This window comes from Miniopterus natalensis, chromosome 4 (genome assembly GCF_054644295.1).
Source record: "Miniopterus natalensis isolate mMinNat1 chromosome 4, mMinNat1.hap1, whole genome shotgun sequence".
Taxonomy (NCBI): Eukaryota; Metazoa; Chordata; class Mammalia; order Chiroptera; family Miniopteridae; genus Miniopterus; species Miniopterus natalensis.
The window spans coordinates 98,677,677-98,702,792 of NC_142084.1; the positions used below are offsets into that span (position 1 = coordinate 98,677,677).

Below are 25,116 nucleotides of genomic sequence, written 5' to 3' on the forward strand. Positions count from 1 at the left end.
AGATTCATAGTCTTACCTTTGGAGAACCTTCTAATATTATTTCTCTGATAATTTCATCCCTTAATTTGTATTATATCCTCAATAGATATACAAGAAAGGAAATAGAACCTCTGTAATCTCTTTCTAGGATCTCTCTTTATTGGATATTAGACCTTCTAAGTTGACCTCCTCCCTCCTCCTTTGTCTTCCTTTTCTTAACTTTTTTATTAATGTTTTGGGGAGACTTCTTCAACTTTATCTTCCAAATCTTCTATTAATTATAAAGTTCTGCTACCTTATTTTAATTGCCAAGAATTCATTCTTCGTTCCCTTTTTATAGCATTATTTTATGGATGCAATATCTTATCTAATCTCTTAATGGATTTTAATGATCAAACTGTGTTTTCTAAGGTCTTATCTTACTCTGTGCACTCCTGCTCCCCGCAGGTTTCCTCCGGACTCTCCCTTTCTCACGGAGCCGTTCCTCGAACACCACGTGGGGGTGTTTATTCTTAAGCGGGGGCAGCCGAGACAGGGTGACAGGTTCTGCTTGTCGGCTAATGGGCTTCGCGCGGGATGAATGGGCTTCCCAGATCGCCCCTGAGTCCCACTCTAATAACTCACTGAGCCATCGATCCCTTTTTTGAGAGGCAATAGCTCTTTTTAACCCTGAGCCAGTATCTGCCGTCTTAGAACTTGGTTTTACTTCTGTTTTCAGCTTGTGTGTTGAAGTGATATTTCAGGGAGCGTTTGTACGTACACCTTCTGGTTAGAGGCATTTAAAAGCAGACTTAAAAAAAAAAAAAAAAAGGCAATCCTAGGGTCTGTGTAGTAGTGATGAAGAGAAACATGGGTCCATGCTGAGTCGGACGTGCGCGTCGCCCGGCTTGGCTTCCTTGGCTGCGAGGACGGTCACTGCAGTCCTAAGAACACCCCCATCTCAGCGAGCCCTTGGGGTTCGTCCGTTATGCTTAGGAAAGTGCTGGAACACGGTCAATGGTCTGTGAGCGTCAGCCCGCTGGCTGTTAAATACAAGTCAGCCCCTCGGGAGCCGTATCCTGCACATTCCTCCCGACCTCGGGTTCTCCTGAGGGGGGGTGATCCAATTCTAAGGGCAGGCGTAGCAAGTGCTGCCTCATTCCCGGCTGTCCTGTGCCTCGGTTTCCCCAGCCTGTGCCGACATGTCGGGCGGCTGTACCGACCTGTGCAAACCTGTGTTCCCTCTCTTGCAATGAAAACCTCTCTCACAATTCAATTTTCAGAGGAGCCTCTTCTGATGGTGAAAGAAGCACGTGTTTCTTTTTCTTTAAAAAGCAGCAAAGTATCCTTTGCCTTTGCCGGTGGCCTGTGGACGGCCTTGCTGGCATTGGCTGGGGACTGGGCCCTGGAGACCAGCCCACAGCCCTCCCCTCGGTGCCCGCAGCCCTCCCCCTGATGCCCTCAGCGGGCAGCTGCCCCTGTCCCGGCCTCCGCGCAGGGAGGCTGTGGGGACACCAAGGAGACAGTGTCCTCCGGAGAAGCCACTTCCCCGGGCACGGGCCCGTGACAGCTCACTCCGATCCGAGCTGACACGCGACGAGAACAGCTTCTGTCAGCTCTGGGAGAGCTGGTGTCACCTGCGATTAATCCTCAAAGCCAAAATCAAGCAAGTCCCTGATTAAACAGTGGCGCCCCAGGGTCCCCGTCACTCCCGAGCGGAGCCGTCCTGAGCACCTGCCTGAGGCCCCCAGCGGTCAGGGCAGGTGGCAGGACCCCTCCTCACCTCCTCAGGTTCGAGTCTCCCCTTCCCCCTCCCGGCCCCCCTTTCTCCAGAGGAGATCTGGTCCTTCCCTGTCAAACCCACAGCCACGCTGAGCTCCTGGGGCGCCGAGCGGGGCATCCCACGGCCTGTCAATCACCATAAGGAGGGCCACCTTGGGGGAAATTACCAAGTGTGCCATGTTCCTGCCCAGATCCACGGCGAGCCACGGGCTGGAGACATAACTCAGAGTGAAGGGAGCCCTTCAGGGCTCAGGAGCGTGCTTGCTGCCCTTCACCTCACGAGTTAGGAGCTAATTGGAAGGTCTCCACTCGGCACACGCTCCTCTCGGTGCTGTGGAGAGACCTTCCCCCGCCATGAGTAACCCCCATGCCCTTCTCTAAATCCCAGGGTCTCAGAACCCGGGGCCAGTGGCTCCCCAGGCTGCCACCTGCTGGAGCCAAGGCCCGTTCTCCCAGCAGCTCCTGGGCACGGTCCCCCCCACGCAGCACTGTCCCCTGGAGAGGTGTCTCCTCGGCATCACTGTGAGCCTTGAATGGCTCCCTGGCTCTCCGACCTCCATTTCTGCGCCAGTCAGATTATCTTTCCTTTTACAGATCCCGGCCACCGCAGCCCCAGGTCCAGGAGGAGACTGGCTCGGGGAGGGACGAGCCCGGGCCAGGAGAAGTGAAGCTCAGACCTCAGTAACAGGAGGGAGCTGCCGCCCTGAGCACCTGCTACATGCCGGGTACGTCACACTTGCCATCTCCTTCCCGTTCGACATGAATAGAGTGAGGGTCACCGGAGACATGAGGGGGGCAGCGAGGGGAGGTCCCATTAGAGGGGCGCAGGGAGCAGGCTCTGAAGCCAGCAGGATTTTGCTGGATGGTCGGACAAGGCCAGCGTGCTGGGGACACAGTCGGGAGGAGACCATGGGAAAGGGCAGGGGGCAGGGCCTTGGGGTCAAGGTAACAGCAGCAGGGAGACCCTTAGCTACCACGGAGTTTGTGGATGGACTAAGTCCTCACTTTTAATCACTTTAAATCAGTTGTTGCTCAAAACAGCAAATACTCCAGCCCTCAGGTCCCATGTAGCAAAGGCCCACGCAGAACAGCTCACATTAATCCTGAGATTATTGAAGGTCCACAGCAAGGACCGGACACCATGTGCTAAGACCAGAACCCACGTGTGGCCAGGGCTTACAGGGGCCGGGACTGGGGTTACAGACCCAGAGAGACCACCCTGCCACTGCTCACGGACCCTCAGGGCCTGTCACAGCAGTGTCACCCAGCGTCACCTCCCTGCCTCCCTCCATCCACTCTGCCTCTGCTGTAGCGAGGCCCAGTTCTAACCTCCACAGCCGTCCAGATGCCACCCTCTGGCTCAGCTCCCCACAGCCCACTCCCCTGACCACTGTCTCTGGCCCACGTGGAAGCCCCAACCCGGCACGTGGACCGGTCCTCCCTGAGCAGGTCAGTGGGCCGAGGTCAGAGGGTATAATTGGCATCATCGAGATCTCAGGGCCGTGGCTGCTGCGAGGGTGTGAGCAGGGAGGCAAACGCTGGACATCGCGTATCCACTGCCCTAGACTCGGCTGTCATCTTCCATTTGCACAACCTGCCCCCACTTTAGATGCCAAGGCCCAGGGGCCACCCATGCTCTCCCTGGAGGGCTGCAAACCGGGGATCCTCACAGCTTGCAGAACTCAGCAAAACACTATACTTCACCTTATTTTAAAGGAGAAACCACGTGGAGGTTCTATCGGACAGGGTCTGGATGGGTCCCGAGTGTGGGGCCTCTGTCCCGTGGAGCTGAGGTGCCCCTCTGAGCATGTCCGTGTATTCACAAACCTGGTAGCTCCCGGAACCCCGGTGTTTAGGGATTTTTTACTGGGATGTCGCTGCACGGGCATGGACTGAACTCAGTCTCCAGCCTCTCTCCCCTCCCCAGAGGTTGGGCGTGGGGCTGAGGGTGACTTCCAGTCACTCGCTTGTTTTTCTGGCCACCAGCCCAGCCCCATCCTGAAGCTCTCTAGGGGTCCCTTCTCAGAGCCGTCTTATTACACACAGGAGACACTCTTCCCACATGCAGATTCCAAGAGTTTTAGGACCTCGGTGCCAGAAACCGGGACAAAGACTTAAAATGTCTTTTATTAAACTACATGTACGTATTCTGAAATTTCCTTTTTTTAAAAACAACGTGTCTTGGGGTGTTTTCATGCCACCACATCCATCCCTTTAAAACATTCCTCCGTGGTACAAGGGGTCGTGGACTCTTTCCTGGTGGATGGTCAGGATGTTTCCATTTTTCCCCATTAGCCATAGTGCTAAATGTTCAAGTCAAAAATCAGAGGAAAACGGATAAATGATTTTGGTACATGGTTGCAGCGGAACGTGGTAATTTTGGTACATGGTTGCAGCGCGCGTGCAACAGCTGGGAAGGAGTAAAGCTCTGGGGATGCAGAGGCTGTCACACTGACAGCTGAGTGAAACAATGTTACTCAAGGACCTGCTGTAGTGAAGTGTCCAGAGAAGGCCGATCTGTCGGGGGTGGGTTAGTGGTTGCCTGCGGCTGGAGGGGCGAGGATCGGGGGGAGTGGGGAGTGGCTGCAGAGCGCGTGCGGAGTTTCTTTTGGGGGCAGTGAAAATGTTCTGAAATTAATTGGGCAACTCTGTTCATAGTCAAGACCTCGGAGCTGTATGTTTTTAAAAGGTGAGTTATATGGTACATAAATTATATCTCATTAAAGCTGTTTAAAAAGGAACAAATTAGACATATATCAACCTAAATAAACCTCAAAAAAATGTAGAGGGAAAAAGTGAGTTGAAAAGGGCAACAAGGAGGCACAGAGCATGACACCATCAACGTGAGACTGTGAAACAGAATATACTAGCTCACGTTGTATTTGGAAAGGACAGTTCTTAGGAAGGTGTAAAAACTTGGATTGGAAGAATATAGTCCAACTGCAAATATTTCCCTTCCTGTAATTTTTTTAAAATATTATGGCTTATCCACCCATTGTTTATGGTGCGTGTGTGAGGAACACACAGCGGTGGGCAGAGGTAGCTCTACAGCTGTGAGCTCCTGTGATGATCGTAGCCTGCCTGTCTTTCTCCATTTGAACAACTTTAAACCTACGCTCGCCCACCCCTGTGTATCTACATGTGTATCTCTTTCTTTTAATTTTGCGTTTATTGATTTTAGAGAGAGAGAGAGAAACATCAATGAGAGTCATTGATCGGCCTCCTCCTGCACGCCCCCGACTGGGGATCGAGCCCGCATCCCAGGCATGTGCCCCGACCGGGAATTGAACCATGGAGCTAAGGTGCCCCTCTGAGCATGTCCGTGTATTCACAAACCTGGTAGCTCCTGGAACCCTGGTGCTTAGGGATTTTTTACTGGGGTGTTGCTGCACGGGCGTGGACTGAACTCATTCTCCAGCCTCTGGATCCCCGATCACCTGGATCCCAGGTTGACGCTCAACCACTGAGCCACGCCGGCCGGGCTTTTATTCATTTATTTTTAAAGAATAGTTTATTGATTTTGAGAGAGAGAGAAAGGGAGAGAGAGAAACACCAATCGGCTGCCTCCCGAGCGCCCCCTACTGGGGATCCAGCCCGCATGCCAGGCGTGTGCCCCGACCAGGAATCGAACCAGCCACCTTTCGGCGCCCGGGACGACGCCCAGCCGACTGCGCCCCCCGGCCGGGGCTCCGCTTGGCCTTTATCACCTGACGGATCACCCCGAAGGGCCTCGTGGGGCTGTACACCTGTTGCGCGGCTCTGGGTGAACCGTGCTCGTGTCCCTGCGGCAGGAGGGGGCCCCGAGGTGGACAGCTGCATGGAGGCGCTGAAGGACGAGGACGCCCTGTGGGAGAGCGTGGAGTGCCACCGCCACGTGCTGAGCCGCTACATCAACCCCGCCAAGCTCACGCCCTACCTGCGCCAGTGCAAGGTCATCGACGAGCAGGATGAAGACGAGGTGCTCCACGCGCCCATGTTGCCGTCCAAGATCAACCGGGCAGGTAACCTCGCGGCCCCGGGGGTCCCCCCCGGCCTTCCCTGTCCCCCCCCAGCTGTGCACAGAGCTGGGAGGTCCACGGGCTTGGATGGGGGAAGGACGTTTATTCTCCTAACTGACCTGAGATGCAGCGTCCCCTCCGATGGTGAGCGTAGGTGGGCGACAAAGCCAGTGATCAGCGATACCTGCAGCTCTGTCAGCCAGAAAAATGACAGCTGTCCTCAGAGCGCACGAGGCCCTCACAGGCCTCTCCCCGGGTCACTCATGCTCACGCCCTCGAAGCCGGAGCAGCCAGCACCGTCCCCGAGAGGCGGCGGCGTCCAAGGCCGGAGCCAGCACGTGTGCTCCTGGGCCATGCATTTAACGCAGGTTCCTCCGAAAAATGTGCGCACACGCTCTGAATGATTATAAAGGCAGTGTTTATTAGAGCACGCTTCATTTTCAAACGGGAGCTATTAGCTGTTAGTGTGCATACGTTTTGGGGGATGCCCCATATTTGATAGCTGTATTTTATTAACACCCTTGGTAATCCAGTGCATTTTGTCTGTTAAAAAATATTATTCTGAGAAGGGGTCGGTAGGGCGGCCCTAGGCGTCCACAACACTCGATTACGTTCACGAAAGGTGAAAAGTACGGTTTGTGAAACTCGGTTTTATATATAGGGTTTCCCCCCCAAAAATGTGTACACGTAGCTCAATTTAAATGCATTTTAATAAATAAATGTAATTTTAATAATTACAGTGCCTTTGTAATTATTCAAAGTGCGTGTGCACATTTTTGGGGACACCTGTATGTATGTGTGTATACACACATACTTCTCTATTTGTCCTTGTGTGGGCCTGAGGTCACGGTATAAAATGTATATCTCTCTGTGGCTCGCAGTTTAAAAGGTTTGGAAATGACCCTCCCACAGTGCGACTGCCGGTGGGCAGCCTGTGGCCGTGACTCTCCTCTGTGTACACGACAGACGTCACTAACCACAGCGCATCTCCCACCGAGCCGGGCAGTGACCCACTCTCCTGCCCGACGCCGGGCTCCAGGCAGCCCCGCCACACGCCCCGCTGACCCGGGATGAAATTTGCTATCACGCCCGTCCTGGGGAGAAGGTAGAGTTTTAGGGCCTCCACGGAAGAAATGCCTGGAAATAAAATATTTAAGGAAGGGTCACGAAATGTAAACAGTAAGTGGAACCAGTAGGGTAGAAAAGAAAACTGCTGGGCAAATTCCATTTAGGTTAAAGATGTTCCCAGGCGAAGTGATAATCCCAGAGAAGAGCAGGCCGCTGCCTGCGACTTCCCCTAGCTCCCCACGCAAATATTTGTCTTTCTGCTGAGTCCCAGAGAACCACATTTCATCCTGTAATTGCTATTGCACCTCCAACCTCCTTCAAGCTCAGAGGAGCCCGTGCCAGCCCGGTGCGTGTCAACCCCGGTCGGCTGGGAGGCTCTTTGAGACCGTGGGCTTCCTGAGGCTGTAATTCCGTTTATCCTGGCTCTGCCGATTCCTCAGAGAGAGGAAACGAACACCCGCCGAGTCCCCGCCGAGGGCCTGGCGCTTCGATTTACATCATCTGGGCTCCGAGAGACGACTCAGGAGTGACAGACCGTGGTGACGCTGTCTTCTTGGAGTTCACTGAGGAACACGAGTGCGGGATGGGACTAGACATGGGGATTTGCGTCCAGTCGGGGGGCCTACTCTTCTCATTGGGCGATTCGGTCTTTCCCCCAGGCCGGCTGTTGGACATTCTGCACACCAAGGGCCAGAGGGGCTACGTGGTCTTCCTGGAGAGCCTGGAGTTTTATTACCCAGAACTGTACAAGCTGGTGACTGGGAAGGAGCCCACCCGGAGGTTCTCCACCATCGTGGGTGAGTGGCTTTGCCATCGAGAGCGTTTGGACTGTGGTAGGAGGTGTGTGTGCCCACTGGTGGGACAGCTCTGAAGCTGTGAGTCTGTGACGTGAGGACAGTGCCCCTGAGCCACACGTGGGCTGCCCACCCCTTACTTCTGCCCGATCGTGAAAGGGGCAAAGTGAAGTGAGAGCCAAGAGAAGGGGGTGGAACTTCCCCACGAATGTCAGTGGGCAGGACAGGTGCTCACAGTGCCCCCGGGTCCTGTTCTTGCCGCCTCTCTTGCCGGCATCCCTGAGCCAGAGCCCCTGGTCGTCGGGTCTTAACTTTCCTAAATATTCTTGCATCAGTCTTGTCTCCATCTCCACGCCCAGCCCAGCCCAGCCCTGACCCCTACAGCCCATGGGCTCTGCCCCCTCCTGCTCGGCTTCAGCACTTTCTCCACTCCTCCTGCACCCCCCGACCCCTCTCAGTGGTTGTCCGCCTTCCCTCTGGGGCCCCGGGTCTTCGATGCAGGAGCCCGTGGCCGGCCCTGCTCAGGCTCCCAGCCTCACCCTCCTGCCTGCGCCTCTCCCTGGGCTCCAGACGCTTCCCTCGGTTCCCCAAATGCGCCAAGCCCCCCTCCCCCGTGTTCCACCTCCCTGGAGGGTTTTCCCTCCACACGCAGCCTTTCAGCTCGGCCGCCAGGAGCCCCTCTAGGCCTGTGCCCACCCGGCGGGACCGTCCCCTTGCGCACTCGCTCAGGGCCCTGCCCTGCCCGGTCACCCTCTCAGTCCGCGGCTGTCCTTGTGCCCTCGCCGCTCCCCTTGCGTCTGTCTCCCCGACGGGCCCAGCTCCCCGGGACGGCGGCTACTCTGCCGCCCGGAGCCCCGTGCCCGCGGGTCGGGTCGAGAGTGGGCGGCGGGCGGGCGGGCTGGCGGGCGGGGCCGCAGCCTGACCCGCGCCCCCCGCAGTGGAGGAGGGCCACGAGGGCCTCACGCACTTCCTCATGAACGAGGTCATCAAGCTGCAGCAGCAGATGAAAGCCAAGGACCTGCAGAGATGCGAGCTGCTGGCCAAGTCGCGGCAGCTGGAGGACGAGAAGAAGCAGCTGACGCTGACCCGCGTGGAGCTGCTCACCTTCCAGGAGCGCTGCCACAAGATGAGGGAGGAGCGGGACAGCTACAACGAGGAGCTGGTCAAGGTCAAGGACGACAACTACAACCTGGCCATGCGCTACGCCCAGCTCAGCGAGGAGAAGAACATGGCCGTGATGAGGAGCCGCGACCTCCAGCTCGAGGTGAGGCCAAGGGCGCGCGGGGGTCGCCCCGCATTCCGCCTGCCTGCTGGCGCTGAGCCCCCCAGGCCACCCCCACCCCCAGCGCTCAGCTCAGGGTCAAGGCCCCGCTGCACCGGGCACATGCACGCACCACGCCAGGTCCACCAGGCGCGTGTGCAGAGGGGCGCAGAGGGACCCCTGGCAGAGCCCACCCTGCCCAGGAGCCCCAGGCGCGTGTGCAGAGGGGCGCAGAGGGACCCCCGGCAGAGCCCACCCTGCCCAGGAGCCCCAGGCGTGTGTGCAGAGGGGCGCAGAGGGACCCCCGGCAGAGCCCATCCCGCCCAGGAGCCCCAGGCGCACCGCCCGCAAGTGCAGACATGCACACGCGGACCCAGGGGGTCCTCCCTCCTGCTCAGGGGCCCAGATGCACTAAGCGCGTGTGCAGACGGGCGCACACAGAGGGTGCACACAGAGGGTGCACCGGGCCAGGGGGGTGGGAAGATGGGAGGAGCCGGGGGGAAGGTCCGTGAGGAGGTCCACCTGGCGCCTGTCCCGTGGAGGCAGGAGGGCCTTGAGGCAGGACTCTGCCCTTCAAACCGCGTGCCCAAAGCTCAGCGTGCGTGCCCAGTTGGAGGGCTAATGCACTTATCAGGGAACGGTCCACCGGGCGAATAACTGATGCCATTCATGAGTTTAACGCCGACGTGGAGACCGGGAAGGGTATTTGCATGAGGAGGGGAGGGGGGGTTGCTATTTCAAGTAGGATGGTCGGGAAGGTCAATGAGGAGGGGACACCTGCACGCGGAGACCCGAGGGCCAGGAGGGGCCTGCCGGGCAGGTCTCGGGGTAGAGCTAAAAGCAGCCGCAAAGGCCGCTGGTAGGGGGCGTGCTTGGTGTTTTTCTGGAGCCAAGCGAGCAAGTGGCATGAAAAGAGGTGGGAGAGTTGGCCGGGGTCCAGATCATGGTGACTGGTAAGAACTTCGCAATTTATTCCAGTTGTGATGGGAAGCCACTGAAGGATTGAGAGCCGGGGAGTGACAACTGATTTATTTCTAGAAGGATCACTCTGGCTACGGGGTGGAAAATAGACTCTCAGAATATTTATTAAGCACCTGCCACGTGTAAGGAACTGTGCTAAGCACTGTGAGGGACACGGGGATAAATAACCTGATTTCTGGTCAGGTCACTTACAATTGAGTTGAAGCAGACAGATCTGTAAACAATGCGCTGGGATTCAGGTGAACTGAGTCTGTGGCACGGCGGGCAGTAGAGTTTCTGTTAAGGACATGAGCTTTTAAATCCTATAGATCGGAGATCAAATCTGGCTTCTGGCTTCTTTACCAGACAGTTGACTCTTGGCCTCAGTTTCCTCCTTTGTCACTGGCAATACCTGTGGCCTCAGGTCGCTGAGACTGTGCACCGTGAGGCTCTGGGAAAGGGGCTGATCCAGTCCCAACCCACCCGGCTGGCTCTCCATGCCCACTGGGTGCACCTGGGCACCTGGACCCGGCACAGGGCACTTGGGTTGACCTTCCAAGATGCTCACGAGGGTTTTTTCCACGGTCACTAAATGGTTTCTGTGCCATTTTACCCAGGATGTGGGGAAGTTAACCTGTGGTGGGGACTTACAAGTCTCTGCCCTAGAACTTTCCCTTGTGTTACGTTTCCCTGAAGATATATTAATAGCGAGAAAGCACGTCTAGAACCGAAAGGACCACCTGGCCATCGGAGTCCGTGGTCCTTTCTCAGCCCCAGGCTGCCTCCCTGCTGCCTCTTTCGTTTCCCCCCCAGGCCATGGGGGGACAGCAGCCGTCCTTTCCTTGCTAAAGCCACCGCCCTCGGCCTGCCAGATAGCCTGACACCCACCTTTCCATAAGCCTGGGATTGAAAACAGACGCCCCCCCTTTGGTGCCTGCCTGCCTTGCAGCCCTTGAAAACAAGGCCTTTGTTTTGAGTGTCTTACTGAGTGAGGCTGACCATTTGGGGGAAGCGGGCGAAGGTTCGAGAAGTCTTCGGCCCCAGGTCCCGGCACATCTCCGAGGGTCTGCCCAGCTCATCTCCAGGCGTCCTGTTCTCAGCTGTCATCCCTGCCTCCAGCAGGTCCCTTAGACCAGAGGGCCTGTGAACTTAGGGTCCAGAAGGTCTCGAGCTGTCCTTTGAGCAGGAGCGCCATCTGTTCAAATAAAACCTGGTGTGAAACCCAAGCGGGCAAAACACGAAAGCAGGGCTGCCCCGGGGGGGTCAGAGTGGGCCCAGAGCCCTGAGCGAGTCCTGGGCTGTGTCTTCTCTCCCGTCCTGGACGCTGGGGCCCCTCGGGGAGTCCTTGAGGACCAGAGTTTGAAACCCGCCGTAAGTGGGCATCGCAATGGACAACACGCCCCTGGAATCCCAGCTGGGTGTCTTTCACCCTCATCTGTAACAGTCACCCGGGAATCGTCTAGGGGACAGAGACCTTCGGGATGGTTCCAAAGGGGCGGACCAGGGGCTGTCCCACACAGGAGGCGGAGGCGGTTTTGCTGGGAAGTGTTTTGGGGGCCTTTCTCCGCCGCCCCCGAAGGAGAGAAGGGGCGTCGCTCGGGCTGCGCCCTCGGTGCAGGGGCCTGGGGCAGCCCCGCCTCCCGCGGGCCCTGCCCACCGACCCTCGGCCTCTGCAGATCGACCAGCTGAAGCACCGTCTGAACAAGATGGAGGAGGAGTGCAAGCTGGAGCGGAACCAGTCCCTGAAGCTGAAGAACGACATCGAGAACCGGCCCAAGAAGGAGCAGGTGCTGGAGCTGGAGCGGGAGAACGAGATGCTGAAGACCAAGATCCAGGAGCTGCAGTCGATCATACAGGTGAGTGGGGGGGGGGGCAAGCAGGTGACCCTGGGAGGCGGCGGGTGACCCTGGGAGGCGGCGGGTGACCCTGGGAGGCCATGGGGCGGCGGGTGACCGCAGGGCCACCAGCAGTCCACCCACCCAGAGGCGCCTTAGTTCCTCCTCTGTAGCCTGCGGGTGACTCCACCCTCTCAGACACGTGACGTTACGTGAGGCAGCGCCTGTGACAAGCTTCCTTAACGGGCACACTCCACGAAAACCAGTGCCCTGGGCACCGTGAGGAGGGTACAGCCGGGAGGCCCGCTTGTCCTTAAAGGTCCCAAGAAACTCGCTGTAGCCGCGTGTGGTGCTGCTCAGTGGTTAGAGCGTCAGCCACGCACCGAAGGGCCGCGGGTTCGATTCCTGGTCAAGGGCATGTACCTGGGTTGCAGGCTCAGTCCCCGGCCCCGGTCAGGGCTTGTGCGGGAGGCAACCCATCAGTGTGTGTCTCTCATCAGTGTTTCCCTCTCTCCCTCCCTCTCTCCACTTTCTGTAAAAAAAAAAAAAGAAAAGTGGAGAAAATATCCTTGGGTAAGAATTAACAAAGAAAAACTCCCAAGAAACTCGACAATAGCTCCTTGTGGTTGATTAGAACTCCGAGTGCCTCCCGGCCTTTGTCAGCACAGAGCCGTGGTGGGGACAAAGGCGGTCGCTGTGGAGCGACCGCCCCGAACACATCTGAGGAGAGGAAGGCGGCCCCCCGCCCGAATCATCGCCCAGAATGGGCTCCCTGGGTCCGGGCTCGGATTCCGAGCGGAGGCTGTGCCTGGTCTACCTGGGGCAGATTAGTGGAGATTTCGGGGGCGGCATCGCGGACAGACCAGCCCGTCGGTCGTCGCCTGTGAAGTGTTCGGAGGAGCAGCTCCCCCCTCGGCCCCGATGAGAGCTGGGGCAGAACAATGGGCCTTGGGATGTTCCCCAGCAGAAGTGGGTTTTATGCCTCTTTCCAGGTGATAAAATTCTTAACTAATAAGCTGCTTAGGGACCCCAAGGGACAGTGATTCATGTCTCTGCTTCCCCGGCACGATACCTTCTGGTCTGTCGCTGTCTGTCGCTGGCCTTTTTTGGTCCCCTGCCTTCTGGGCCCACCGTGTCCCCTCCCCCCCAGGCCGGGAAGCGCAGCCTGCCGGACTCGGACAAGGCCATCTTGGACATCCTGGAGCATGACCGCAAGGAGGCCCTGGAGGACCGGCAGGAGCTGGTCAACAAGATCTACAACCTGCAGGAGGAGGTCCGCCAGGCGGAGGAGCTGAGGGACAAGGTGGGCACCCACGGGGCGGGGCAGTGCCTCTCGCCGGGAGCCCTGGAACGGCCCCAACCCCACGCGCTCCCCGACCCCTGGGATAAACTCCCCCGTGTCCAGCAGAGCACCCGGCTCACCTTCCCACAGTGTCTGCGCGGCCCCCCCACCATATTCTGCGGGACGTAGTAGGTCGGAGCGGGTCCCAGCTCACTGACTGGCCTGCCGCCGGGGTCCCCGCTGGTCAGATAGCCGATGCTCAGGGTGGCCGGCCTGACCCGCCGGTGGCTTGGTGAGCGTGGTGACCCCTCCCCGCCTCCCGCCACCCTCAGTACCTGGAGGAGAAGGAGGACCTGGAGCTGAAGTGCTCGACCCTGGGGAAGGACTGCGAGATGTACAAGCACCGCATGAACACGGTCATGCTGCAGCTGGAGGAGGTGGAGCGGGAGCGGGACCAGGTACGCGCGCCCGCCGGGACGTGGGGACCGAGGGCCCAGCAGGAGTTACCCCTGACTCCCGCTCCCCTACTTCCATTTCAAAGATGAATTCCAAGCAGAGGCTTTCAGAGACCACAGGCATTTGAGTATTGTGGGGCCTGAGCTGGACTCGAACTGCTCGTGTAACAAGCGTGGTCTTTAGATGCCTGATCTCTGGAGTAGGTGGCCGCGCTCAGGCCCTGTCCCTCGGGTGTGTGACTGTCCCTCGGGTGTGTGACTGTCCCTCGGGTGTGTGACTGTGGGCACACAGGCACCCTGGCAGCCTCAGTGCCCTCATCTGTAAGGTGGGAAGAATAGCACCGCCTCGGGGACAGGGCGTGGGCTCCAGGTGAGCTCCGAGCACGGGGCCTGGCTCCCAGCCGGGGTGTGTACCGGTAAGGAAGGCAGTGTCTGCACGGCCCCCACTACATTACCCGGCACATAGTCGTCTGAGCCCATCTCAGTAAACTGACCGGCCAGCTGCTGTGCTCCCGGGAGCTGGGGCCCGGGACCGAGCAGGAGGCGGCGAGGCCGGCGCCTGGGCTGGGAAGCGGGCGTCCGGGTGGAGCCGGGGGAGAACCAGGCGCCCTGTCCCGCCCGGCAGGCCTTCCACTCCCGGGACGAAGCGCAGACCCAGTACTCGCAGTGCTTGATCGAGAAGGACAAGTACCGGAAGCAGATCCGCGAGCTGGAGGAGAAAAACGACGAGATGAGGATCGAGATGGTGCGGCGGGAGGCCTGCATCGTCAACCTGGAGAGCAAGCTCCGGCGCCTGTCCCGGGACAGCGGCACCCTGGACCAGGTGGGCGGGCGGGCCCTGCCACCTCGGGGGGGCTCGGAGACGCCCCCTTTCCTACCACCCCGAACAGTCCAGGCCCTTGAACCTGTGTCTGCGCAGCGATGGGCAGAAACCGCTAACACCCGAGTTAGAAACTGCAGGGTGAGACCCAGCCTGGCCGCTTGCCAGCTGGCGATCGCAGACAAGCCCTTCCCCAGGTCGCTCCAGCTCCCTCTCTGGGGACTACGGTGGGGCTCCCGCCGCCATCTGATGGGCGCCGGGTTAGGCTGCCTGCTCCCGTGAAAGTCACTGGTGCCCGTGAGGAACGGGCATTATGGGCAGGCGGAAGCTAAGGGCGCGCGGCCCAGCGGGCCCGGGCACACGGATGAATGAGCGCTGCCGTCAGAACAGGCGGCATTATTGTAGCTGTGGGTCTCAGCAGGTGTGTGGGCGCAGGTCCCGGCGCTGCCGGCAGAGCGGGTGGTGGAAGGTGCAGCGTGGGTCCCATTGAGGGTGGTGGAAGGTGCAGCGTGGGTCCCAGCGAGGGTGATGGAAGGTGCAGCGTGGGTCCCAGTGAGGGTGGTGGAAGGTGCAGCGTGGGTCTCAGTGCAGGTGGTGGAAGGTGCAGCGTGGGTCTCAGTGAGGGTGGTGGAAGGTGCAGCGTGGGTCCCAGTGAGGGTGGTGGAAGGTGCAGCGTGGGTCCCAGCGAGGGTGGTGGAAGGTGCAGCGTGGGTCCCAGTGCAGGTGGTGGAAGGTGCAGCGTGGGTCCCAGTGAGGGTGGTGGAAGGTGCAGCGTGGGTCCCAGTGAGGGTGGTGGAAGGTGCAGCGTGGGTCCCAGCGAGGGTGGTGGAAGGTGCAGCGTGGGTCTCAGTGAGGGTGGTGGAAGGTGCAGCGTGGGTCCCAGCGAGGGTGGTGGAAGGTGCAGCGTGGGTCTCAGTGAGGGTGGTGGAAGGTGCAGCGTGGGTCCCAGTGAGGGTGGTGGAAGGTGCAGCGTGGGTCTCAGTGAGGGTGGTGGAAGGTGCAGCGTGGGTCTCAGTGAGGGTGGTGGAAGGTGCAGCGTGGGTCCCAGTGAGGGTGGTGGAAGGTGCAGCGTGGGTCTCAGTGAGGGTGGTGGAAGGTGCAGCGTGGGTCTCAGTGAGGGTGGTGGAAGGTGCAGCGTGGGTCCCAGCGAGGGTGGTGGAAGGTGCAGCGTGGGTCCCAGTGAGGGTGGTGGAAGGTGCAGCGTGGGTCTCAGTGAGGGTGGTGGAAGGTGCAGCGTGGGTCTCAGTGAGGGTGGTGGAAGGTGCAACGTGGGTCTCAGCGAGGGTGGTGGAAGGTGCAACGTGGGTCCCAGCGAGGGTGGTGGAAGGTGCAGCGTGGGTCCCAGCGAGGGTGGTGGAAGGTGCAGCGTGGGTCCCAGCGAGGGTGGTGGAAGGTGCAGCGTGGGTCTCAGCGAGGGTGGTGGAAGGTGCAGCGTGGGTCCCAGCGTGGGTGGTGGAAGGTGCAGCGTGGGTCTCAGTGAGGGTGGTGGAAGGTGCAACGTGGGTCTCAGTGAGGGTGGTGGAAGGTGCAACGTGGGTCTCAGTGAGGGTGGTGGAAGGTGCAGCGTGGGTCTCAGTGAGGGTGGTGGAAGGTGCAGCGTGGGTCCCAGTGAGGGTGATGGAAGGTGCAGCGTGGGTCCCAGTGCAGGTGGTGGAAGGTGCAGCGTGGGTCTCAGTGAGGGTGGTGGAAGGTGCAGCGTGGGTCTCAGTGAGGGTGGTGGAAGGTGCAGCGTGGGTCTCAGTGAGGGTGGTGGAAGGTGCAGCGTGGGTCCCAGCGAGGGTGGTGGAAGGTGCAGCGTGGGTCTCAGCGAGGGTGGTGGAAGGTGCAACGTGGGTCTCAGCGAGGGTGGTGGAAGGTGCAGCGTGGGTCTCAGCGAGGGTGGTGGAAGGTGCAGCGTGGGTCCCAGCGAGGGTGGTGGAAGGTGCAGCGTGGGTCTCAGCGAGGGTGGTGGAAGGTGCAGCGTGGGTCCCAGCGTGGTTGGTGGAAGGTGCAGCGTGGGTCTCAGTGAGGGTGGTGGAAGGTGCAACGTGGGTCTCAGTGAGGGTGGTGGAAGGTGCAGCGTGGGTCTCAGTGAGGGTGGTGGAAGGTGCAGCGTGGGTCTCAGTGAGGGTGGTGGAAGGTGCAGCGTGGGTCTCAGCGAGGGTGGTGGAAGGTGCAGCGTGGGTCCCAGTGCAGGTGGTGGAAGGTGCAGCGTGGGTCCCAGCGCAGGTGGTGGAAGGTGCAGCGTGGGTCTCAGTGAGGGTGGTGGAAGGTGCAGCGTGGGTCCCAGCGCAGGTGCGCGGGCGCAGGGATGCTCGCTGCCCAGTGCCCGCCAGGAAGGCCTGATCACTGGCCTCATTTACTGACCCGGACAGGCAGCTGAGGAGCTTGCCTGAGGACCCCACTAGTCAGTGACCTGGGGAGACGGGAATAAGACCCACCCCTCAGGGACTCACATGGCCCTGGAGGCAAACCCAGGACCCTGGCATGTCAGCAGGGTTGTAAGTTACGCACTGAAGAGGAGCCGTGTAGCCTTAGGAGGGGGCTAGAAATTGGGGAGAGGACGGTGGCAAGTCAGATGGAAGGGGCCAAGACCCGCTGGGTGCAGTCCCGTTACTGCTCCGGGCCCTGGCCTGCGGGAGGCGGGGCGAAGGCTCGTGAGGAGAGAGGGAGCCGAGCTGGCAGGTGGCCTCGGCATCCGGCTAGACTCGGGTCAGGAGGACGCTTGGGTGTCCGAGGGAGTAGCGGTTCCGCCAGCAGAGCCGTTTCGTGGACTGGCTGCTGCTGCTCGCGCTGCATCCCCCCCGCCGGCTCCCCTTCGTCTGCAGAGTCTGCCCCGGAACCTGCCAGTGACCATCATCTCCCAGAACTTTGGGGACGCCAGCCCCAGGACCAATGGTCAGGAAGCCGACGATTCTTCCACCTCCGAGGAGTCGCCCGAAGACAGCAGATACTTCCTGCCCTGCCACCCCCCCAAGCGCAGGATGAACCTGAAGGGCATCCAGGTACCTGCAGGGGGCGGGGGGGGCGGGGCCGGTGGGGCTGGAGCCCTGGAGCCCTGCACACGCCCGGCACGGGCTTCCGGTGAGGACAGCACCGGACCCCAGGCACACCGGCCTGTCGCAACCCTACGGACAGACAGCCTCCGTGCACACGTTTACCTGTGTGTTTTGACAATTCCCTCGTTTCTTCTAAATGCAGTGGGGGGGAGAGAGAAAGGTGTGAGCATTATTTCCAAATTCACTTGTTTATTCAGCAGAGAGGGGCGCGTGCCAGCCACACGTCGCCTGAGTGATGGCGTGATGGGCGCGTTAGGGAGCGGGGGCTTCGCAGTCACCCGTGGGCACTGCTCAGTGTCAGTGTGTCCGTGGCACAGTGTCTCCCGACGAGGAAGCACGCCCGAGGGAGTGAGACTGTCTCCTGTGAGACTGACATTGCCCTGCTGTCCCGCCCCATCCCCCCAGCACATCTGAGGTCAGCGGGGGACCCAGCACCTGGCCCCCAGTGCGGCCCAGGCAGCGGCCCAAAGCCTTGTCCTCCTAACAATGCCGCTGTGCCGCGTGGTCCTGCGCCACCCAGCGCTCCGCACCCACGCCTCCCTCTCGGCCGCTCTGGGCCCCAGTCCCTCTGAGCCCGTCACAGGCCTCCCCAGGGAGAGCCTGTCTGTACCAGCAGCTGTTGCACTGCCCAGGAGCCGAGCCACCAAGATGGGCGTCCTGCGCCTGCTGCGATTCCGGCAGCCGTGTGACAGGGGACAGCGCAGGCTCGCCTCCATTTATTTACCTCCATCTCTCCGGTGACATGTGTCTTGGGCCGTGTTTGATTTGTCCTCTGTCTTCCCCCCCTTTCAGCTGCAGAGAGCCAAGTCCCCCATCAGCCTGAAGCGCGCATCAGATTTTCAAGGTTAGCGAGACGCTGGGTCCCTCTCCTGTCTGTCGCTCCGATGAGCTCCGTCCATCTGTTGCTCCCACTGTAGCGATCATTCAAGCGGGGTAAACCTGGGACGGGCCTCAGGGTCCCAGGTGCTGGGGTGTCCACGTAGTAATTAATGTTCACTGTCACTGGGCGGGCCGGAGCGGCCCCGCAGCCACATCACACCCCCCCTGCGGGTTCGTCTGGAGCCCCAGGACCTCAGCTGGACTTGGAGTTTCTGCTCCTGGCGCCTCAGCCATGGCTGCTCCGAATTCTGGCTGGGCCCTCCTGGCACACGGGGCTGAGGTTCGTTCACTAGCCCCTGGTTCTCCAAGACACACTGTCTCCAGAATTTCTCTCGCTGGTCCTTGCCGTGGCCCCGGCGACTGGCTAGGGAGGGTTTGCCAGGTGAATCGAGCACCTGCTGCGTGCCAGGTACCAGCAGGGCCAGGTAGACGCAACCGGAGCCCATGTGCTCAGGGCCGGCAGTGAGGGGTGGGCAGTGCTTTGGACAACGGGAGAGCTTGGAGGGAGGTTAGGGCAGGATCTGTGAAGAAGAGGCCATTTCGGCTGGGCCTGGAAACGGGGGAATTTCAACCGGTGGACACGGTCTCCAGGGAGCCCCCCAGGACGGGGTGGAGCAGAGGCCGGGCATGGAGCCCAGCACCCGCCCTGCTGGAGCTGGAGCGGACAGTGAGGGCATGACTGCAGAAGCAACAGGGCAGCGACGGGCCGGGCACAGGGACCTCGGAGGGGCCGGGAGGAGGGCGGAGTCACGGGGTCCAGGTCCAGGTCGCAGATCATTTTCCTGGGCCTGGTGGAAGGCAGAGAGCGCCTCTGCTCACTTTCCCTGGGGCCAGATCAGGTGTCTTGGGACCTTCTTTCTCCCGAAGGGAGGTGTACAGGGCCCTGGGCCCTCCCCACGCCTTCTTGGCCCCTCCCCACACCTTCGTGGCCCCGCCCCACGCCTTCTTGACTCCTCAGGGCGCCTTAGCACCTGCCCAGTGAGAAGTTCTGGGGCCCAGGGAGGTGCAGTGTGTGGTTCATCCCCTTGGGAAGCCCACAGGCAGGGTGCATGCCTGTCCGTCTGTCTGCCCACACCCAGCTAGGGGTGGGGATGCAGATGAGAGAGTTGACCAACCCCTGCCGCTGGGCAGGGCTGTGAGAAGTGTGCGGGAGGCCCAGACAGCCCCTGAAGAGGCAGGAGGGGGTGCCCCCATTGGCCCAGGGTGGGGTAGTGGGAGGGACATTCCTGCTCCCCCTGGAGAGTGCTGGCGGGGGACCCTGACCGAGGCCGCCCCGGGCCTGGCTTGGGGCAGGGACGTGCTGGTGAACAAGACCAGGCCTCCCTCCAGGAGCCTGCGGTGGGGCAGGGTCATGAGAGAAGAGAGCAAGGCCCCTGGGAGAGAGGAGCCGGGCCCCTCGGACAGGACAGCCCCCCAGTGCTGAAGGGGCCCTCAGTTCCCTGTCCCCTCCCCTCCCCTCTCTGGACAGGGCGGGGACAGGAAGAAGAAAGCATGGACGCCAGCCCCAGCTCCTCCCGGTCCCTGCCCATCACCAGCTCCTTCCCCAAGATGGTAAGTGTGGGCCCCACCTCCCCTCCTGCCCCGGCCCAGCCCCCCAGGCGGCCCCCTGCTTTCCTGCGCCAGCCCGTGGCAGCTCCGCTCACCTCCTGGGGCTGCCGCCCCGGCCTCCTTATGTTTATTTAAAGATGCTCCCAGGCCTCATGATGTATTTCCACCTCCCGGCCGCCTCCTCTCCCAATTTAACACTTGGAGGGAGGAAGAGAGGGGCCTCCCAGGGGCTGTAGCGAATTACGCAGGCTGCAGAAAATCCGCCTTAACTTCTCAGCCCCTGGCAACCCCGGCAGCCCGAGGGGGTGGGGGCCCCGCCGCCGCGGACAAAGGCCTGGTGCCCCTCCCCCAGCCCAGGCCCCCCCCACACCGCCTCAGCTGCCACCGCCTGGGCAGGGCCAGCCAGGGTCTCAGCCACGTGGAGTGCCACGTCCCCCAGCCAGGCAACAGAAGGCTTGGGATTAGCAATTCTAACCCCAGGGGAAGCCCTGAGAAGCTTGTCAGCTCCGTTTCCAAAACCAGGCCCTGGGGAGCGGGGGGAGTGGATTTGATAACAGATGACTCCTGTCTGGTTGCAGCTCCGGGGGCTGCAATCTGGCTCTTGTTAAAGGCAGCCCTTGCCAGGAGCCAGCAGGCCTGGTTTCAGAGGTCACTCCATTGCCCCCACGCATACCAGCCCCGGGGCTTCATCCGATCCAGGGCAGGTGCCCACGCCCCATGCAGCCCGGGGTCATGGCGCTCAGCCTGCGCGGGGTACAGGGCCCCGGGCCTCGGTCATTCCCACCCGCGTCCCCCCACCGTCCCGGGGCAGGAGCTGTGGACAAGCTCGCGCCCCAGGCTGAGAGCTAGGCTGGTTCTCTGGCCAAGGCCCCACCGAGCACCAGCTGCGGGCGCCCACTCCCACATCCAAGTTAAATTTCGTCCCTGTGGGTACGATAGCTGTGCCCGCGGAGGCACGGACGTCTGAGCGTCCAGCCCCGTGACACACCTCCGTGTGCATCTGCAGCAGCCCCACCGGAGCCGGTCTAGCATCATGTCCATCACCGCTGAGCCCCCGGGAAACGACTCCATCGTCAGGCGCTACAAGGAAGACGCGCCGCACCGGAGGTGGGTGGCAGGTGCCCGGTGCCTGCCTGTGCCGCTCTGACCACCTCACAGTCCTCGGGCCACCCGGAAAGGGAGGCGGCGAGGTGCCCATTTTACAGATGAGGCTGAGGCTCAGGGAAGGGACGTGGCTTTCCCAGGGTCACCCAGCCAGCTCTCAAATGGCAAAACCTATGCCACGTTGCCCCACGCCACCCAGAAGTCAGGTTCCTCCGTCCCGTGGCTCTGGGGCTTGGCTTTTTCTGCCAAAGAGTGAGAGGCCCCAGGGATGGCCCCCAACTCCTGCTCCCTGCCCCCTTCCTCACCCTTGGACACCATCAGCGTCCCCAGCAAGGAGAACCACAGCAGAGGCGCACCTGCGCGTCACACATCTCCAATCAGCCGGGTGTGGGCATATCACGCAGTTGGAGGTGGCTGGGGATTCGGGAGGGCCCAGAGCACAGGGTAGCGGGCGGGGCTGGATCCACGTCTCAGTCCTGCCCAGAGCCTGGCCCGGGCCTCCTTACTCTGTGGCGAGAGCCTCTCGTGAGCAACGTAGAACCCGGGACAGGCTGGCACCTCCCTCCCCGCCCCCGGCCGGGCTGAGGATACGAAGCTCTTTCGGGCCCATCACGCAGCGCGGCCCCTTCCGGGACTGATGGGCCCTAGGGCCCCTGTGTCCAAGGAGGGTTCGTGGGGAAGAGCAAGTAGCATCAGGGACACTGCTCACCCGCTCCACGTGCCCCTCCTCGCACCGCGGGCGCTCGGGACACCGGCCCTCCCAGCGGAGCGCCCGGCCTTGCCCGGCCCGCCCGGCCCCCCTTGGCCCCGGCCCTCCCTCCTCCTGCTGAGTGCTCCCGGCCGCCCTGCGCTCTCAGAACCGAGGCCTCAGAGCTGGAACGCCCCGGAGGCGCCCACCCCTGAGCAGCTGCCCACGCAGCGCGGGGCTCACGGGCGCCCGTCCCCGGTGTCTTGCAGTGCTGTGGAGGAAGACAACGACAGCGGCGGCTTCGACGCCCTGGACCTGGACGGTAGGCACCCCGGGACCCGAGACGCGGGGGTGCCGAGGCCACCTGACCTTCAGCGGAGAAGGGCCACGTCCCTCACACCCCAAGCTCCGGCGGGGAGGGCCAGAGACGCAGCCCTGCGTATAGTCAGGGACGTGGGGGGCCAGAGAGCAGGGCCCGGGCGCTGTCCGCGCGTACAGGCGTCTGTCTGTCCGCGTGAGCCGCCTGGGCCGGAGGAGCCTGTCCTGTTTCGTGGGCAGCAGGGACCCCCAGCCACTGCGCGCCCGTCAGAGTCCGGGTGGGAGTTCTGTCTGGGTTTTTGAGAGAGACGCCCTCGTGGTCGTCGCCGGCACCTTGGACGTGCCTGATCCAGTGCGATGGACTCCCCGTGACTCTGCAGAAATGCTGCTGTTCTCATTTTGCAGAAGAAACAGTGTTAGATGAGGGAAAGCGGGCGGAAGGCCGCCTGGAGGCAGGGAGACCTCTTCAGAATCCATATATTAAGCTGCTAACCAACCTGAGCGGGACAAGTAGGCTTGGGGAGGGGGAGATGGGCAGTGAGGTGGGGCAGCAATTAAGGTGCTTTCTCATTCCCTGAGAGGAGGCGTGGGCAGGCGAGCTCTAGGCAGACCTGGGCACGTGGTAGGTCTAGACCGGCCGTCGGGGCAGAGCTGGGGGACCAGGGCATATTCCCTTGGCCAGAAGTGCCCTGCAGGGAGCGGGGAAGGGGGCTCGGTCTCCAGGGAGAGGCCCGGTCCAGCCCCACACATGCTGAGCCCCATGCCTTGCTGGGGCCTGGTGCAAGCGTCAGGACACACACTCATGTCCCCGAGTCCTGGCCAAGGCAGAGGCACTGGCAGAGCTGGGGACGCAGGCGGCGGGGGGAGCAGTGCAGATTTTCACACCTGGAGCACCTGGCCGGCGGGTGGCAGGGTCCAGGCCTCTCCAGATGGCTCTGTGCCCTGGGATGGTGGCAGCGTCTCCTGACCCCCCGGCTGCCAGCGCAGAGATGGCTCCCCCACCGTGCCTCTGCTCCTGGCCAACGCAGGCTGCCCGCAGATAAAATGAAAGATTAGTGGCTCCCCTTAATTGGGGACCATCAGAAGCTATCAAGTGTTAAAGAGAGGTTAGCACCTAATGGACGCTGGTAATGAGAACTGGAGGAGTTTGGAAAGGGGACCCGGAGAGAATTCCGGGCAGCCGTCCAAGTGCTTCTGCAGCATCGGGACAATTTGCCTCTGCAGAGGAGCCTGCTGTCCGCCCAGAGCAGGGCCTGCAGGGCCTCGGCCCGAGCTGTGCCGAGCGGGCCTCTCCCCTGGTCCTCGGTCCCGCTGAGTGGGGAGCAGGGGCTTCTGCTTGGGTCCAGACCTCCGCCTCCCTGCCCTGCCCCAGTCCCCTAGGCCCAGAAGCTGGTACATGGTAGGGAGACCTCAGGTAGCCCCAAAATGAAAACACGGAGCCCAATTCAGAAACAGAACTGGCACCTAACAGAGGCCGCCTTTTCCAGGCGCAAAAGTGGGTCCTTAGAAACCAGATAGCTGGCAAGCTTCCTACACAGAGGGGCTCCTGGGGGCTGGGGGGGCTGGGCCCTCTGCCTCTGGGGTCCTCGGGGACGCTGACTGATGTGGCTCCTTCTCCAAGCTTCTCACCCAGGGGAGAATTTCCCAGGAGGGGCCCAGGGCTCGGGGCCCAGGCCGACCTTTCTCGACTATCCCAGCAAGTCCGGGGCCACCCTCTCTGCTCTGCCAGCTGCTCCTAGTTCCTGAGGGGTCCCTGTCCCTTTGCAGATGACAGTCACGAGCACTGCTCCTTCGGACCCCCCTCCATCCACTCCTCCTCCTCCTCCCACCAGTCCGAGGGCCTGGATGCCTACGACCTGGAGCAGGTCAACCTCATGTTTAGGAAGTTCTCTCTAGAAAGGTACTGTGGTCACACTGGGATGGGGTCAGAGACGGGGGTGAAGCCATTCATCCCCTAAACCCCCCCAGAGGGGACCATCCATGTCACCCCTGAATTCTGGAATCCAAGTCCCAGAATCCTAGCACCCCCAAATCAGAAACCACTTCCCCTGACCCCAGATCAGGCCCAGAGGGGAAGGGGTTTGCCTGGGGCCACACAGCTCGGGGGAGGCAAGGAAGTAGGACTGTGGTGTCTGGCTGGCCCTGGGCCCTGCCCAGGACACACCAGACGCCTGGGCCATGACCTCGGTCTCACCAACGGCGTCTCCGTCGGTCACTGCCCGTGTCCAGGAGCGACGCTCAGCGCGTGGGTGTTGGCACAGCTCTCTCTCTCTCACGGTGGCATGTCCCCTTACCGATGTCCCCGTCCCAGCTGCTGACTCCTTTTGTTTCCTGACCAGACCCTTCCGGCCGTCGGTCACGTCTGTGGGGCACGTGCGGGGCCCGGGGCCCGCGATGCAGCACACCACGCTGAGCGGCGACAGCCTCACCTCCCAGCTCACCCTGCTCGGGGGCAACGCGCGGGGCAGCTTCGTGCACTCGGTCAAGCCGGGCTCCCTGGCGGAGAAGGCGGGCCTGCACGAGGGCCTCCAGCTGCTGCTGGTGAGGGCTGGGCCGGGGGCTTCCCCGCGTCCTCTGCCCTGCTGCTGGGAAGGACGAGCCCCACCGCCCCTAGCCTCGCGTTCATCCGGGGCCTCTGGCCAGGAGGGAGCGGGAAGGTTGCGGGGCTGTCGCTTCCTCCCCAGCAGCCCCTCTCCAGGCCCTTCTCGAAACTCCTCGCTCGTGTTTCTAGAGCCTGTACCCACGCGTGTGCAACAAGCCAGCACACGCGTGCTCTGGGGGGTGGACGGGAGGCAGGTGTGCCCGACGGCGTGGGGAGCTCTCCGCCCTCAGCGCCCCCAGCTGCCGGGTGTTGGGAGCAATGCTTTCGCTGCCCGGCGGAGCAGCCCCACCCCTGCAGCCCTGCAGCCCTGGCCGGAGCCCGGGTGTGACAGGTCTTTGCTATCCAGCTTGAAGGCTGCATCAAAGGCGAGAGGCAGAGCGTCCCCCTGGACACGTGCACGAAGGAGGAGGTGCACTGGACCATCCAGAGGTGCAGCGGCCCCGTCACACTGCACTACAAGGTCAACCAGGAAGGTGAGGCCCCCAGGCTCCCGCACTCGGCCTCGGCCGGCAGGACGCCGGGCAGGGTGGGCCCCGGACACGCGTCCTCTGCGACTCACCTGTTCAGTGGGGGGAGCAAGCTGGCCCCAGCCCGGTGGGGGGGCTGATGGGGCAGGTGTGGGCCGGTCGGCAGGGAAGCGCGGACGGATGTGAGCACACGCGCGTGCACACCTGCCTCAACCCACCTCCGGCCGCCCGCCCGGCGCACCGTGGGGACTGCAAGTCC

General features: G+C 61.5%; 1 protein-coding gene across 1 annotated transcript in view; it reads left to right on the top strand.

Moving 5' to 3' along the window:
- The first annotated feature begins 2,458 nt into the window (after positions 1-2,458).
- CARD11 (caspase recruitment domain family member 11) overlaps positions 2,459-25,116 on the top strand; it is a 32,086-nt gene continuing 9,428 nt past the window's right edge. Inside the window, exons 1-16 of the mRNA XM_087816198.1 lie at positions 2,459-2,465; positions 5,532-5,741; positions 7,466-7,603; positions 8,539-8,864; positions 11,498-11,677; positions 12,807-12,959; positions 13,271-13,396; positions 14,019-14,216; positions 17,021-17,197; positions 18,044-18,095; positions 19,599-19,681; positions 20,685-20,785; positions 21,740-21,792; positions 23,556-23,688; positions 24,128-24,329; positions 24,737-24,863. Of these exons, the coding sequence (XP_087672324.1) occupies positions 2,459-2,465; positions 5,532-5,741; positions 7,466-7,603; positions 8,539-8,864; positions 11,498-11,677; positions 12,807-12,959; positions 13,271-13,396; positions 14,019-14,216; positions 17,021-17,197; positions 18,044-18,095; positions 19,599-19,681; positions 20,685-20,785; positions 21,740-21,792; positions 23,556-23,688; positions 24,128-24,329; positions 24,737-24,863 (2,266 nt within the window). The remainder of the gene's footprint in view (positions 2,466-5,531; positions 5,742-7,465; positions 7,604-8,538; positions 8,865-11,497; positions 11,678-12,806; positions 12,960-13,270; positions 13,397-14,018; positions 14,217-17,020; positions 17,198-18,043; positions 18,096-19,598; positions 19,682-20,684; positions 20,786-21,739; positions 21,793-23,555; positions 23,689-24,127; positions 24,330-24,736; positions 24,864-25,116) is intronic.